Source organism: Notamacropus eugenii, chromosome 4 (genome assembly GCF_028372415.1).
Source record: "Notamacropus eugenii isolate mMacEug1 chromosome 4, mMacEug1.pri_v2, whole genome shotgun sequence".
In the NCBI taxonomy this organism is placed as follows: domain Eukaryota; kingdom Metazoa; phylum Chordata; class Mammalia; order Diprotodontia; family Macropodidae; genus Notamacropus; species Notamacropus eugenii.
Genome location: NC_092875.1, coordinates 61,206,637 through 61,223,527, shown reverse-complemented (window position 1 = coordinate 61,223,527; position 16,891 = coordinate 61,206,637). Strand labels below are relative to the sequence as shown.

General features: G+C 48.7%; 1 protein-coding gene across 6 annotated transcripts in view; it reads right to left on the bottom strand.

Annotated features, from left to right (window-relative positions):
* Positions 1 to 3,122: 3,122 nt before the first annotated feature.
* ARID3A (AT-rich interaction domain 3A) overlaps positions 3,123 to 16,891 on the bottom strand; it is a 77,691-nt gene continuing 63,922 nt past the window's right edge. For all 6 annotated transcript variants that reach the window (XM_072601340.1, XM_072601335.1, XM_072601337.1 and 3 more), the window contains exons 5-9: positions 13,958 to 14,141; positions 13,139 to 13,386; positions 11,288 to 11,584; positions 10,617 to 10,715; positions 3,123 to 9,368 (exon numbers count right to left, since the gene is read on the bottom strand). In XM_072601340.1, coding sequence (XP_072457441.1) covers positions 9,133 to 9,368; positions 10,617 to 10,715; positions 11,288 to 11,584; positions 13,139 to 13,386; positions 13,958 to 14,141 — 1,064 coding nt within the window. In that variant the 3' untranslated portion in view covers positions 3,123 to 9,132. The remainder of the gene's footprint in view (positions 9,369 to 10,616; positions 10,716 to 11,287; positions 11,585 to 13,138; positions 13,387 to 13,957; positions 14,142 to 16,891) is intronic.

The window sequence follows — 16,891 nt, the reverse complement described above, 5'->3', positions numbered from 1 at the left end:
TGTGTGGTACCCCCAGCCGGCTTTTCCCCTAATGCACTTCTCAACAATCTCTTTTGTGTTTGGGTTATATCACCCCAGCTAGACTGTGCCTTTCTTTTGAGCAGGAACAGTGTCTTAGTTACTTCTATGTCTCCAGGCTTCCAACATCCTTCACTGGTCTTTTGTTGAGGGTGGGACACTTCCCCACCAATTCAGGCCACAGTCTGTCTGTGTTCTAGTTGAAGACTGCTGATAATCACCTGGGGCATGTTAGACTTGGAGTCAGGCCCACCAGCTTCCTACCTGTTTGACTCTGGGCCAGTCACTCATCCAATGGCTCAATTCTCTCCTTTGTGAAGAGGGGAGAATAACACTTGAAGGCTCTGTCTTTCTGCTGCTATCTCATCCTCACTCGGTGCTTAAGGTCTTCTTACCTTGAAATATCTTACTGTCCTTCCACCAGTGCACCATGAAACATCCCTTTGCCAGGCCTGTCTCCTTTTCTCAATGGCCAGCTTCTCCTGGGGCCTCAGGTACCTGTTGTAGCTCTGCTTCTGACGTTGTAACATGTCTCCTTGGGGTACCTTTGTCACCTCTCCTACTTAACTCCTATTGTTAGACTCTCTCGTCCCATTAGTATATAAGCTCTTTGAGGGCAGAGACTCATTTTTTGTCTGTTCAACGTTTAGCACAGCACTTGGCACACAGTAAGCACTTGATCCTTCCATCCCACCTGAGGACTGTAAATGAGCTTTCTTAAGCACTGCGTGCCAGTAACTTTGTTTGGAGCAACAGTGCCTACCTTCATGGAGCTTAAATTCGAGCATGAGAAACAAATGTCCTTGTGGGCATTTGTAGGAGAAACACACCAAGCGGGCCCAAGGTCACCTCAGAGGGCAAGGCACTAGCAGATGGAATTTGAGCCGAGTCTTGAAGGAAAGATGACTTTGTCCAAGAAAAAGGGATGAAGAGGGAGCATCTATCCTGAGCAGATATGTGGGGTCCTGTGTTAGGTGGCATGGTTGGTCTGTAGAGTGAGTGAAAGGGAGCATGTTATCAGAAGACAGACAAGATGGGAAGGGGCCAGGTTGTGCATCACTGTAAATGCCAAATAGAGGACTTTAGATCTGATCCCGGAGGTAATAGGGAGATACTTGGGTTTATTGAGGGGAGGGGAGCAGGGATGTGGTTAAATTGTGTTTGGGGAGAAACACTGGCTGCTACGGGGAAGATGCATTGAAGTAATTTGTTGAGGCAGGGAGAGCACATAAGAGGCTATTTCAAAAGTTCAAGTGAAAGGTGATGAAAGTGAATTAAAGTGGCAAGGTATCTGTCCAAAGGCAGAGGAGCACAGACTTAGAGGTGGAGGGGACATTAGAGACATTAGATAGGTGGGGAAACTGAGTCTGTGAGAGATTTAGTTACTTGCCCAGGGTCCTACAGCTGGGGCAGCTCTTTGCATTTAGTAGGGACAGCCTCTGGCAAGGCAGGGTTACCTGCACGCTGCAATGAGGCTCCTCAATACTTATTTGCTAAATTTGGATTTACTTTGGTTAACATGGACTCTGAATTTGACCTTCCTTCTTCCCTCTCTGTTACTCACCTGGTGATTTAACACCATCAAAAGCATAATCTTCCCCCACTGCCCTCCCCTCCCCCAAGTAATGCCCCAGATGGCAATTCAACCTTCCCAGGAGCCAGGCTGGGGAGCTGGGATTTAGCTGCTGCTTTTCTGGGCTGAGGCTGGAAAATAGGAGTGGGGGTGCCCTTGATGCTAGACTCCCTGGGAAGCTGCCTCTGCTGCTTGTGAATAAATAGCTGTGTGACACAGAACTAAGGTGACCTTCGATGACTCCTCGGAAAGGGAAGGGGGAAACCAATCGCTGTAATGTATTAGAGATGCCTGGCAAGCCGCCCTTGTGCCAATTCCCTGGCTGACCCAGGGTACTGGCACAATCCAGAAGGAACAGGAACCAGGAGGCAGAGCTGCTGTTTAACTGGAAGCCAGGGAGCTGGGTTATTACTCAGGTTTTCCCACCAGCTGGTTATGTAACTTTGGACAGAGCACTTCTGTTCTCTAGGACATAATATCCTTACCTATACAATGTGGAATATGGGCTACATGATCTCCAAGGGTCCTCCCAGCTCTGACATTCCATGTTCTAAGGGCCCTCCCAGCCCTGACATCCTGTGTTCTAAGGACCCTCCCAGCTGAGATTCTGTGTTCCAAGGGCTCTTCAAGCTCTGAGTTCTCTCCCTATTCCCCAACCCCTCTATTATCTCCATTTATCCCATATATAGCTTGCTTTATCATTTGTTTGAATGTTGTCTCTCCCACTAGATTCTAAGCTCCCTGAGGGCAGGGACCTTTTTTTTATTTGCCTTTTTGTATCCCCAATGCATGGCACAGTGCCTGCCACATAGTAGGCACTCACCACCTCACCTCTCTTGCCCTGAGATTACTTTCCATTTACACTCTGTCATTTGTGTGTGTGTGTGTGTGTGTGTGTGTGTGTGTGTGTGTGTGGAGTTTTTGCATATTGCCTCCCTCTCCCCATGCTTCTTGAGAGCATGCTGAAAAGCAAAATCCATCCATACTAAGCACTTGGTACATGCTCACTTGCTGACAGACTGGCCCAAAGTCTCTCCCAGCTATATCATCCTATGTTCTTTTAAGTCTGTTCTGACTGTGCTCTAAGTACAAACCATTACCAGTGAAGGGGAGACATGAAAAAGACCTACTAAATTCTGCTAGAGGTCCATACTAGCTACTCTTAAGGGCTAGGGAGCTTGTTCCAGGGGCCAATGGGGAGGTGGAGGAGAGGTTCCATGATGGCAGGCTTCAGCTATACTGGCCTGTCTCTGAGCTGAGGCCAGACAGAAGGGAATAAGAAGGGATTTCCCACACCAGAGCCCCTCAAATGGAGGAGGCTGAGCCCTTTGTCAGAGATACCGTCCTCCTAGGTCTCTTGTAGCCTGAGAGTCTCCGAAAAAAGAATTCATCAACGACATATTTTGGAAACAGCAGCTCAATAACCTTTTTTGGGAGGAGGGGGGGTGGAAAAAATGACCACCCACCTGAAGGACAATTGGTTCAACCCCGGCGAGCCTAGACCCGAGCAGAAACCACAAGAGGCAGGTGATTTTTCTTTTAAAAGTCAGAAGTGTGTGTTTTTTTTTTGTTGTTGTTGTTTCATTTAATATCTCATCAGCTTTACAGGGTTACAACTGTCTTAAATATTTCTGGTTTAAATACAATCTGCATAATAATGTTATTATAAAATGTAAACTTTCAGTGTTTTTTATTTCATAATCACAAGATTTTTTTTTTAATACCTGAATGTCCTGCAAAACTGAAATAGTTAAAGCCAGCCCCGGCGGAGCCAGAATAGCCCACAGAGCTGCGTCAGAGGTAGAACATGGTTTTTGCCTTATTTTTTTTTCTTTTACCTGAGTTCAGGCATGGTCCCCCCAGCCTTGGTCACAGCCCAGGCTGGGGATTCCATGCTGTTTAACAAACCCCAGAGGAAATGCGAGTCCACATGCCAAAAAAAGGAAAATTGAATGTAATATATTCTCCAGAAAAAAAAAAAAAGAAAAGGGAGGCAGGAGAGGGTGGAAGAAATTAGAAGACAGATGAAAAGATGACTGTACAAAATGGACAGTTACTAAAACCTAACCCTGACCCCTCAGCTCCCTTTGCCCCAAGCCCACCCCCCCTCCCACCCCAAAGGGTTAGCTGTAAGATAGCATCTTGTCATCCTAGTCTACTGTAAGTACTTTGGCAGATCCTAAAAGCAGCAGGTTAAAACAAAAACCCAACTAAAGCTCAGGCCTTTTTTTGTTTTACTTCTTTCTGACTCTACGCTCAGGGTAAGGTGTCCCAACCCATCCCTGCCACTATCACTGCCAAAGATTTGCTTTGGAAATAAGCTTCCTCTCCCTCCTCCAGCCAAGGGGACCGGCCCCCCAGTTTGCATAAAGGGTGCTGAGATGCACCCCCAAAAGCCTCTTACTTCCTGGGGTACAAAGTTGCCCGATTCTCCCCAGCTCTATAGTCAGTGGGAAGGAAGCAATTGGAAGGGGGTACTGTGGGTGGTCTCTGAGAGGTGTGGGGGGAGAAAAGCCACCCTGCTGGACCTGGGGAAAGGGCGCTGCCAGGAGGCCAGGGGGAGATTCCAGTGGAATCAAGCTTCAGTAGTGTCCCTTGGAGGAGTATGGCCCCCACCCCCTTCAGAGTTTGCCCACTTCCCTGTTAAGCTGCTGTCCAGGGGCACTCCAGGGCTGCCACAGAGCCCAGGCCGGGTTCCAGAGGTAGCTCTGGGTAGTAAGTGGACCATTCTTCTCTAGAGAAGTCCTTTTCTCCTTCCCCCGATACTGTCCCCTTCCCTTCTCAACCCTCCCTGCAAAATACAAGTGGCCTTCTCAAGGAGGAACACAGCTGAAGACCCCCTTGCCCCGACACTGTCCTGAAACCCCAGACCACCAAAGCTCTGTGGGCTACTCCCCATATCTCCCTGCCTCTCCCAGTACAATCATTGGAGCTGAACAGCAGGTATAATTCCCCTGAGTAAGGATCCAGAGCCTGCTGAGAGAGCCCGGATCATACATAAAGACATTTTTTACACAGAGGTTTCAGTACACACACATACATACACACACACGCTCACGCTCACACACTATATATATATATATATCTATATATATAATTTTAATATAGAATTTCTTCTCCCAACCCATTTTTCCCCTTCTACAGTTCTTTCTCCCCTTAAACAAGCTACATGCTAGGATGAAGGACAGGCAGACAGTTTGATTTGGAATGGAATAGCTAGAGGGGGTGAGTGAGGAGGAGCAGCACAGCACTGGGATTTCCTAGACATTTAAGGCTCTCAACTTATCCCAGATGGGTGAGGAAGATGGGGGGAAGCCTTGGGATACCAGGGTCAAAAAAAAAAATTCACCACTGAGTGTCCTGCCTTCTGCTGGTGAACTGCTCCATGCTTGGCTGGCATGATGGATGGGCCCTGGATGACAGGTGAGATCTGCCTCCAGGGCACATATAAAGTCTTAAAGATTGATAGGCACACACTCTACAGGTACAGCCTTTGAGGGCCTGGGGTAGCCTCCAAGCCCTGCTGAGGCACCTCTGCCTATTTCTAGAATAGCAAGGCTGAAGAGGATGACTAGATGGGATTGGGTTGGGGGAGGTCTGAGGGGCCGGATCTTTAGTCCCTGTAGATAACCTTTGACCTGGCTTGGTGAGGGCAGACTGGGGATGGTGATGAAGAAGATGACTTATTATTTTTTTGGCATTAAATATCAGGAATGAGGTAGAAAATTTCAAAGCTTTATCTTTCCCCTAAAAAGGGACATCTGAGCCCAGATACCACCTAACAGGGCCCAAACTACAATTGTTTTGGGTACATTTTGAGCAGCCAGCAAAAGGACGGAAAAAGAGAGGAAATCTGAGGTTGGGGGGGGCAGGCCTGGGGGAAACCAGTTCCCTATGGAGTCCCTGAACTCCTGGGACCATGAGGAGCTTAAGGATGGCTCGGGGATGTTGCAAATGAGACGAGATGTTCATTCAGGCTGAGAAAATGGGTACTCCCAGGACAGAGGAGGGCAGGCAGACTGGTCTTATTACTCGCCACAGAGCTTGGCTGCATGGGCTGGTGCTCTCAGGCTGGCTGCTCCCCCTCCTCATCCTTCCCTGAAGTCCGAGCCAGCCTTCTCATGTTTGCCTGCCAAGGTAGGCGGGTAAGGGACTCCAGTAGGGTGTGGGTTTTGGGGTTTTTTGGTCCCTCAAGAACAGACAGTAGAAAATTCAGCCTCCCAGCCCAGTCACACCTTCTACCAGACAGCCAAAATAACAAAGCCCCTTGGTTTTCAAAGGCAGAGGCCTTCTGGGGTTCAGACTCCTGGATCTAACAGGTGAGAAGCCTGGGTCCTGGGCTGTATCCTAAAACCAACAGAATTCTCCCTTCATTTGTTTCTTGACTCCTGGCTACCATGGGAGATAATTTTGCTGGGGGCTCTTTGGGACCCTGAGAAGAGGGTAAGAAGGGGCTTGGAGATTTGAAAAAGGAAAGGAAGGTAGGAAGGAAGGTAGGAGGGAGGGAAGGAAGGAAGGAAGGAGGGATGGAGAGAAGGAAGAAAGGCTTTCTTACTTTCTCACTAGGCCTGAGGGAGGACAGGGGTTCTGAGGGAAAGTCAGCAGGAGTGAGAGGGAAGTGATCCTGAGGTGCCCCAGTGGGGGAGTTCATCACCCTGAGATTTATTTTTTTGTAGAAGTACTGCTGTGATACACCCATGTCTGCCACTAAAGTGCCTACCCAGAGCCTGAGGGAGGAAGCAGAGAGAGGGAACCTCAGGGAGTGGTGAGAGCCATCAGAATTCTCTGTAACCTATCCTGGGTTTCCAACCTTGTCTGTCCAAACACAGCCTAGGCTTCTGAAGGAGGACAAACACTGGCCAGACTGATAGACAGGCTGGGCCTTCCCTCCCTGTACCTCACAGGCTCTAGAAATAGTTAGTAGGCCCTGAGTAAATCGTCTCCCCTCCTCCCCCAATCCTGGGTAGAACTTAGCTCCCTGGGCCCAATTATAGTCAGGAAGGCAAAAACCTGAGAAGAAGGGGCACCCTAGGGACAAGGGTGGGGGGAGAAGGGAGCTGAGCCAGGGGATGCTAACCGCTTAATTTCCCCTCTGGAGAAATTAAAACCAAGTGCAAGGAAAAACAGAGATCTAAGTGGGAACTGGAAAACTTCCACTGAGTGCTCTTCCCAACACAAAGAAAAGGAGACCCTCTGAAAAGTTCCAGCGTCCCCTTTAGGGAGATCTGGCAGCAGGAGTTGGGGGATGGTGACACTGGGGGGGAGGGTTTTGGAGAGAGATAAACAAGGAGCCTGAAAAATAGATTTTAAAGGTCTCAGGGCCTGAGGATTAGATTGGGAACTATTTGAGGGCACGGATTTTTTTTTTTTTGCCTCTTTTTCTATCATTAGCCCTTAGCACAAGGACCTGGCACATAGTAGGTGCCTAATGCTTAACTGGCCTGAATCGTTTGAGGTATTGGAGGAGAGAATCTTCAGTCACCCTTTGGCCCTCTGATGAATGAGGCTGAGTGAGACCATCCAAAGTCTTTTACAGGGAGAGAGGTGGTATCTGCCCTCGCCTACCCCAACGAGACAGCTGAGTCTACTCAGTATCACGGTAAGGATACCTGGAATCCTCCACCCCCCAGCAGAGGTACCACATTCACTCCCCTTCTCATCTTTCAGGTGCTTTCCTGTCACTGAAGGGGTAGTCTCTAATGGAAGTGAGGTGAAGGGCTCTCCACTCCTTTCCCTGGGGGTCAGGCATGTATTCATTGTCAACGCAAGAGTGATGGGCAGTTGGCTGGAGACCTAGCTGTTCCCATGTTGAAGAAAGGATGGTGGAGGGCAGAGAAAGAAGGGCAATTGGCGGATGAGGGCCCAGAGGCAGGGCAGAAAGGCAAAAGGTATCTCAGAAAAGATGGCTCAGTACTCAGATCTAGAAGACAGTCTCTAGCAACAGGTACTACCAGGCAAATGACTCAACCAAAACTCAGCCGCACTTTCTGGGCTTGACACCATGTCCAGTTCGGGCCCTGCCTGGAACCAGTGCCAGAGCAAAATTTGTTTTTTCTAGTCTCTCCAGCAAGTACTCATTCTTCTTCCTCCCAACCCTAGCCTGGAAATGAGAGTGGCACCTGGGACCCTCTGAGCCAAGCTAAAGGCTGTGACCCACCTGCCCTATGCTATTCATTCAAGGAGAAAAGATAATGGGGAAGGAGAAAGTTCAGTCCCTTTCTGGGTCACTCTTTCCTTTAGAATAGAAGAAGGTCCTAACCACAGACTAAGATGGATCCACTAAGATCTTCTTGCCCAACTTCTGGCCTGAGCTTAGTTGTACCCATGCCTCTGCAAGGAGGGGGAGGGGAGAAGGCAAAAACAGTTTCCCTGCCTTAGAAACTCTGTATCCCCCTACAGAAGAGGATAAAAAGACATCTTTGCCAAAGGGACAGAGGGCAATGGGATGATGTCTCCCTCCCTGCCAGTGCCCCAAATTGCGCTACCTGCCTTCCTCTCTTGCCCTCCCCTCAAGAGACCCACAAGTCCCTCCCCCCTTCCCCATTCCAGCTACAGCACCTGAGTTAATTATCTCTGGGAGAAGCCTGCCCCTGGAGACTCCAGGGTCACCAAGCATCCCCAGCTTATGAACAGCAAAGCATTATAGGAAATTCACCAAAAAAAAAAAATTAATCATAGCAGGGAGTAGGAAAGGGGAAAGGGATTAATAAAAAGGTTATTAAACATTTTTTCTTTTTTTTTTCAAGTTCAGTTTCCCTGAACAAATACGAATATATATGTATTTTTTTCCTAAGTTTGATTTTTCTTAGAGAATAAAATAGATTATTTACAAAAAAAAAAAACAACACCTCAAAACAAAAGCCAAAAACCTCTTAAAAACCCCCGTAAAGTCTGAGTGTAGTTATGTCTTTACAAAAACAATTCTTCTCTCCCAGCCTCCCCCTCCCCCATTTCCCCAAACCACCAACAAAGACTTCTCTGCTCTAGGCTCAGGGCTTACTGTGGAACCAAGGAGCTAGGCATGGTGAACGTGGGGCTGATGACAACAGAAATTAAAAAAGAGTGCAGGATATGTGAGGTAAACAGTGTTGAATCGACAAAGCAACTGATAAAAACCCGAACCCCCACGGACCTAGCCCAGTCCCTTGGGGATTCCGATAAAGCCACTGGGAAAAGTTTCTTTAGCTTCTCCTTTCCCTATTTCCCTCTTCTCTTTCTCCTGATGAGCCATTTCTTGGAGGGTCCGAAACCCAGAGAAATTCAAGTGTTCCTTCTCTTTTCCCCTGGTTTTATTCAATTCTCTTTATAGATTTCCTGGTATGTGTGTATCTGTCTTGGGGTATCCACTCTAGCTCCCTGTTTTCGGTCTCCTTTCCCCAGCATAGTGTCCCCCCCACTCCCCATTCTTCCCTTGCTCACCCCTCCTGGGGCCTCCCTTTCTCACCCCCACCCCACCGGTCCAGTGGGCTCAGCATGTGGGTGAGAAAGAGAGCGAGAGAGAGTGACAGGGGGTGGGGGGCAGGCTAAGCCCCCTTGGCGGCTTAAGGCAAAGAGTTATTCGAGGTAGAAGCCGAAGGGACAGACAGACCCGCTGTCCCAGCCTGAGAGCCACCACTGCTGCCGCCTCCACCGCTGCTGCTGCTGCTGCCTCCACTACCGGACCCTCCACCAGGCCCGCCCCGGCTGTTGCTGCTGCTGCTGCTGCTGCTGCCACCTTTGTTGTGAGTGGAGGCTGGAACAGTGGCTGGTGTGCCTGGAGGCTGAGCAAACAAGACCCCTGGGAAGAGACAGAAAGGACCAAAGTCAGCAGGTCTGCTCCCCAGTGCGCCAGGGGGTTGATGGGGATGCCTTCCTTCACTTGGGAACCCCCAGGCAGTGCTCCTCAAACTCCACCCCCACCTCCAAAAGCTTTGTCTGCAGCAACGGTTGGATCTCAAACCAGAGGACTTAGATCTGAACCCCAATTCTGCCATTTTCTACTTAGATAATTCTTGGGCATTTTAATTGCTCGAGGTGGGCCTCAGTTTCCTGAACCATAAAAAAATAGGGGGTGGGATTAGAGGAGCAGAACATTTTGGAGTTAGAAGGGACCTTAGGATAAACTCCCTAAAAACAAGACAAAACAAAAATAACAAAAACCAAACAAAAGTAACCTTGGTCTGCATCTGGAAAGGCAAAGCTTTGAAGGAGAGGAAAGGCCTGTTCTACTGTGCCCTAGCAGGATCACACCCGGAGTACCTGGAAGGACCCTGATAGTCTGGACAATGTCCAGAGTGGAAGCAACCAGGCTTGGCATCATGGCCAAGACTGGTTGCAGGAACAAGGGTTGTTTAGATTGGAGCAGAGAAGATTTAGTAAGGACATGATTGTCATCTGAAATGCCATCTTGTGGGAAAGGGATTAGATCTTTCCAATTTGGTAAGAAGAACTGGGAGATGTGAGTGGACACTGACAATGTTGGTTTGCTGTCAAGAAAAGCTTCCCAAGGATTTGTTAAAGCTATCCAGAGATGAAATGAAGGGGCTGTCTGTGAGGAAAGCAGGTCCCTCTGCACAAAAGGTCTAAAGCAGGGCCTGGAAGTCAACTTATCGGGTATTCAGGGGATCACAGATAGACCTAGGGCTGGAGAAGACCCTCCAGAAGGTCCTTCCTCTGGAGCAGCTAGGAATCAGGAAGACTTCTTCCTGACTTCAAATTTGGTCTTAGACACTTACCAGCTGTGTGATACTGGGCAAGTCACTTAACCCTGCTTGTCTCAGTTTCCTCACTTTTCAAAGTTGCCAAAGTGTGCTGACAAGAGGCACTTCTGACCTGAAAAAACCTAGGGACATTTCCCTGGTGGCCCCTTGCTCTCTGCCTGTACCCCATTTCCTGAGGATCTAGAAAATTGCTGGATGTCTAATTTCCAGTCCCTGGCTCAAAGGGACCATGAAAGGTCCTTTGAGGGACCTTTCTGTTCCTTCTCTGAAGTGGTCTAACCATAATCATGGGAGCTGGGTGGGTCCCAAGTCAGGCTGGGACATACCTGTATACATGATACCGTTGATTTCCACGGACATGCTAATACTGTTGGTGCCGTTGGTGTTGGCTAGGTTCATGGCCGAGTCTTGGCGGTTCTCCGATGCTGTAGAGGCAGAAGCAGGGGAAGAAAGATGATGACTGTTAATGGGGGAGGAGACAGGCAAAGGGGCCTTCCCAGAGGGGAGTGGCTAGGGGCTGGAGGTGGCCCAGAATTCTTTCTTAGTGCTGATGGTGGAGGAAGGCTTCAGTAACTAACACTCTGCCCCTCAATGAGCTTTGGAAGCTTCTCTGGAGAGGTGGGTCCATGTGATCTCCCAGACCTCTGCCTCATCCCCAGGTAGGCACAAGTCAGGAAACTTAGTTTCCCGACCTGTGAAATGTGGATAATTCTATTTGCACCATATGTTTGTAACTTTTAAGGGATAACAAAAGTGCCAATAGTTAATACGGGGCAATTGAGGTCTAACAGGAAGAGAACTGGATCAGGAGTCCCAGCTCTGTTACTAACTGTTATACTGGCCTAGGCCTTTGTGACTCTTAGTCCTCACAGAGAAATGAACAGCGTGGTCTGGAATTACTTCCTAGCTCTGATATTATATGTTCTAAGGATCATCCCAGCTCTGACATCCTGGGTCAGACAGCCTGGCCCCTTGCCTCCTCCCCTGGCCTGGCTACCTTGGCTATTGATGCGGATGCTCATGGGCAGCTGGGCACTCATGGCCAGCAGGTTTTGCTGCAATGCTCGCTGCATCAGCCTCTGTTGTTCGTCTGCCACTAGGACCATCTTCTTCTCCGGGGGCTCACCAGACTCCAGCTTCTCCCGCAGCTGTTCCAGGGCAGCCGCCTGGGCCACCACAGCTGCCTGGGCCGCAGCTGCCTGCACAGCTGCCGCCTGGGCTGCCACCACAGAATGACCTGTCAGGGAGACAGGCAGGCGGCTGGGCACCGTGATGGGGATGGAAGAATCTTCCTCTGGGCAGGAGAAAAGCATGGCGTCACAGATCACAGATCTTGGGGCTACCCTCCTATCCCACAAAGGATGCTCCTCTACAGACAGATATGAGGTCATCCAAGCATCTACTTACCTATGTCCAGTGATGGGTAACTCCCTATCAAGGAGGCCCCTTTAGCTAGTTCTGGTACAGAAGTTCTCTCTATCTAGCTGAAACCTGCCTCCTTAGAGAGTCTCCCCATTGGCCCCAGCCATCCCTCCTGAAGCCTTGGTGAAGTCTGTTTCCTCCTCCACATGACGGGTCATTTAGATCCTCCATAGCTATCACATCATATCAGATCTCTACAGATTCTTGGCTCAACCATTTCCAACTGTTTGGGCCAGGAACCCTGAACTCTGGAGGCAGGAAAGTCCTTTCTCCTATGCTGAAATCTTCCCCATGCACCGAGACTGAGCTCAAACAATGCTGCTTCCTCCAGAAAAGCTTTCTCTGACTGAAGCCTCCATCCCTGGGATCTTCCCCTTTGCTGGGCCATGACCTACCACCCTTCAACTTCACCTCAGCTTTACACACATACATGCATAGCCTGACTTGGACCAGTGGCATTTTCATCCACGTCCTTCTTCCCCAGCAGACCAGCAGATCCAAAATGGCAGTCAGAGAAAGCACTCAATCACCAACGCTGCCCTCACTGGGACAAAAAGGGCTTTCAAAGGCTTTCTGGCGACGATGGGTTTCCCTCCCTCACAGATGGAAAACTGGAAGGATGCTTAGCCCTGCTCATTTTACAGAAGGGCAAACTGAGGTCCAGAGAGACCTAGGGTCAGAAAGCCTGGGCAAAATGTCTGAAGGAGGATTCAAACTCAGGTTTGGGATTCCAAGTCCAGAGCACCTCGATCCAGGATCAGACATAAACTCCTCTGTTTGACTTTTAAAGTTCTTCACAACCTTTCTTGTTTTTTCATTCTTTTTACTCACCAACCCTATGGTTCAGTCAACCACCGACCTACCCACTGTTCCTCAGACATCACACTGCATCATCTCCCACCCCCAGGTCTTTGTACTTTGCTGTTCTTTTCTGGCTGGAAGGTTCTGCCCCCTGACTTCCCCAGCTCCTTCCGTACTCATCCCACCTTCCACAGGAGGGTTTGCTGAACCTCCCAGCTGCTGGTGCCTCCCTGAGCTTACCTGCCGTCTACTTTCTACCTATCCTTAACATACCTGCGTGTAGACATGTTGTCTCCTCTGTTAGAACGGATGTCCTCTGAGGACAGGGCCTGTTTTTATCTTTCCCGGAATTTTGCACAAAGCTCAGCACTTATTAGTAAGTGCTTGTAGACTGACTATTATATATCATGCTGCCTCTGAATTTCTTAGCAGGGAGGGGGAACCTGTGGCCTCAAGGGTACATGTGGCCTTCTAGGTCCTTGGATGCAGCCTTTAGACTGAGTCCAAGTTCAAAACCTTCTATTAAAGGGATTTATTCTGTGAAGGTTGGATTCAGTCACACTTGAGGGCCACACTTGAGGACATAGAGGACTTCTCTGATATTCCAGGCCCAGTCTGTTCTCACCTTTTTTGATCTTCTGGGTAGGGGCGATGGCTCCTCCGTTGCTACTGGCCGTCAGCCCCAGGGGAGCCACCTGAAGCTTGGGGGAGGACAGCATGCTGTGGGCCCCTCCTGGAGAGTAGGCAAAGAGGGAGCCCCCGAAGCCCTGTCGGCGGCCCTCTCGCCGGTTGCTGTCAATGGCGGCCTGTAGCTCACTGGGGTTGCTCAATCCACGTTTCTCACATTCGTAGGGATACAGGTATTTCATGTATCTGCCATGGGAGTGGGAAGAAGAGAGAAGGAAGGAAAAGGGAACATGGTGACTTTAAGAACTTTGCCATGCAGCAGAGAGCTTAGCTCTGGATTTGGATGCCAAGGACCTGAGTTCAAGTCCTAGCTCTGACTACCAAGTGACCAGTTTTCTCATCTGTACAATGGAAATACAATATCAGGATGACCTAACTTGCAAAGTTGTTGTGAGGAAACTGCCTTATAAATGGTAAAGCACCTTAGAAATGGATTTTGTTATCATTTTTCCTTTATCCCTTTCTTTTAATCTTCCCCATTCTAGAAGGAAGGAAGGCAGAAAGGAAGGCTGGTTTTATTAACCACCCACTACACATCAGGCACTGTGCTTTACAAGTATCTCATTTGACCTTCACAACAACCCTGGCAAGGAGGCGCTATTATTATCTCATTTTATGATTGGGGAAACTGAGGTGGACAAGCTAAGTGGCTGCACAGCTGGAATGCCCAGGTAGAGTGACTTGGCCAGGATCACACAGCTGGATTTGAACTCAGGTCTTTCAACTTTAGGCTTGCATTCCCACCAGGGGGACTCACTGTGTCCGGAGGGTGAAGGCAGCGCTGGTGATGGAAGTGGGCAGGTTGAGGCCCTTGGTGATCTCCCTCCACAGTTTCTTGTTGATCACCTCGACCAGACCGCCCTTCTCGGTCACCAAGACATAGAGCATATACAAATCCAGGACCTGCTTTGCCATGATGGGGATCCGATTCACTGGGGTCCCTGCCAGGGCAGAGATGAGGAAGGAGAGTCATTCAACATGCATTTATTCAATGCCCCCTATGTCCTGGCAACTGTGCTAAGCACTGAGAACACAAAAAAAGGTAACGATACAATGTTTGCCCTCAAGGAGCTCACAGGTAACATGCAAACAAATATTCTATAGATGGGATAAACTGAAGACAATCTTAGAGGGAAAGGATTGGCATTAAGGAGGATCAGGAAAAGCCTCCTGCAGAAGGTGGGTTTTGAGTCGAATCTTGAAGGAAGCCAGGAATTCTAAAAGGCAGAAATGAGGAGGAAGTGCATTCTAGGCAGGGGGCACAGACAGGACAAAGGCATGGAGATGGGAAATGGAGTATTGTGAGAAACAGCAGCCCTACACTTTGGGATAATCAATTTGGCACCTAAATGGAAGACAGATTGGAAAAGGGGAGAAACTTAAAGCAGGGGGACCAATTAGGAGGATACCGTTACTAGTCCAGGCAAGAAGTGATGCATGGTTCAAAGATGACATAGTAGAAATAAATGGTAAGGGTAGAAATGCCAAGATTTGGCAATGGCCTGGACTCGGGGTGAGTCAGTGAGGGTGACATGTTGAGGATGACAGTTTGGAGACTGGGTAAGCGGAGGATGGTGGTACCCTTGATGGTAACAAGGAAGTTGGGATGATTTGGGTGGAAAAATGATAAATTCCATTTTGAGAGAAATATCCAAATAAACAAATATCAATACAATTTTAAAAGAAACAATTTTTCAGTTGACCCATGATTTTGTTGCAGCCTAAGTACAGTGAAAACAATCAGGAATTGTTTTTAATCACTTAGCAGGCAACTTTTTTTTTCTAGAGAAGAAAATGTCAAATTACTCCAGTATCTTTGCCAAGAAAACCCTAAATGGGGTCACAGAGAGTCAGACAGGACTGAACAAGAAGTCAACAAGCCTCGTGGGTCCTTGAATGACAGAGTCAGGTCCATCACCAGTCCTGTGCTCCAACCTTTTCCAGCTTGGGCTCTGTAGGAGTTAACTTTGGGGCGCCCAGAATCACCTATACCCCACCAGGAGGGAGAAATTAGTTACCACAGAATATAGCCCTCCACAAGCTAGCTTGCCTCTACTTGTCCAGTCTTCTATTATTTTCCCCTTCACTGTTCATTGTCTTGCTCCTGTGTTCCTCAGATATGACACTCCATTCTCCTGCCTTTGCTTAAGCATTTCCTGATGCCTGGAATGCACTCCCTCCTCACTTCTACCCCATAGAACTCTTTGGTTGTTGAGTCATTTCAGTTATGTCCAACTCTCCATGACCCCATTTGGGGTTTCCTTGGCAGAGATACTGGAGTGGTTGGCCATTTCCTTCTCCAGCTCATTTTACAGATGAGGAAACTGAGGCAAACAGGGCAAAGTGACTTGCCCAGGATCACACTGTAAGTATCTAAAGCCAGATTTGAACTCAAGTCTTCCTGACTCCAGGTCTGGTGCTCTAACCACTGCACCACTAAGCCGCCCAACCTGTAACTTCCTTCCAAGCAGGACTTGGGGGCCTGCTAGCACCTACCCTAGTTATTTCCCCCTCCCTTCTCCCACTGACAGCTCTCAATGCTCTTGTCCTTTTGACATGACTTTTAATTTGCTTATCAGTGTTCATGTCTTGCTCCCCTGGTAGAATGCAGGCTGAGGATGGGGGCTGCTTCATTTTCACCTTTGTCTCTACAACGTTTGGCCCAGGGCCCGGCAACACAGCAGGCACTTATTAAGTGTTTGTTAAATATATGAATGAATGAATTCCTGGTAGGATACCTGCCCCTGACTTGCTGCAGACAAGTTCAACAGATTCATGTCATAAACCAATAATTACACGTACCTGGTGGCCACCATCCCAACCCAAACATAACACACCTTCCTAATCTGGGAGAAAAAAAATATACTGGTATTTATATGAAAAAAAAAAATCTTAAAAAGTTTTATGCCTGCTCTGGCTCAGACCCAAGAGAATAGTAGAATCTCAGCGTTGGAAGGGAACTCAGTGGCCATCTGCTCTGACTTCTGTCTGGACAGAACTCTACTCCAACACACCTGATGCATGGTTGCCCAGCTTTGATGCAATGAGGAGCAGCTCTGGGCACCTCCAGATTCCACCTCTAATTGTTCAGAGGGCCTCTCTGACATCCATCCCCTGATCCCTTCTGGCTTCTGCCCTCTGGTGCCAAACAGAACGAGACCAACCCTCTCTATACACTGAAGTCTTTCCGGTACTTAAAGCTGGCTCTCATGTCCACCCCCTTCAACTCTCCCCCCCAGGGCCTTCTCATTTCTAAGACAAACAAGCACCGCTCCTTCTACTGATGGTCACAGGACACGTTGGGTCTCAAGGTCCTCACCTCCTTGGTTGCCCACTGTTGGATACTCTCTGGATTATTAGTGTCTTTCCTAAACTGGGGTGCCCAGAACTAAATGCAATACTCCAGGTAATCTGACCAGGGCAGGACCAAGGGACTAGCTCCCCTTTCCTTCCTCCCTACTCTGTTCCTGGAAGCCCTGCCTCTCTTAATGCAGTCCATTAGCTTTTTTAGGCTCAAGTTGGGTGAAAGGGAGGCAAAATGACCAGTTGGGGAAATCACTATCTCCAAGTAGGCTGCCATCCCCTCTATCAGCAGGTGATTTCATCCCCTTCTCTACTGAGGAACTTCTACTCTATAGCCCCAAACCTCTGTTCATTCTCTTTCTCTGCTTTCAGAAGACAAGGGCCCTCC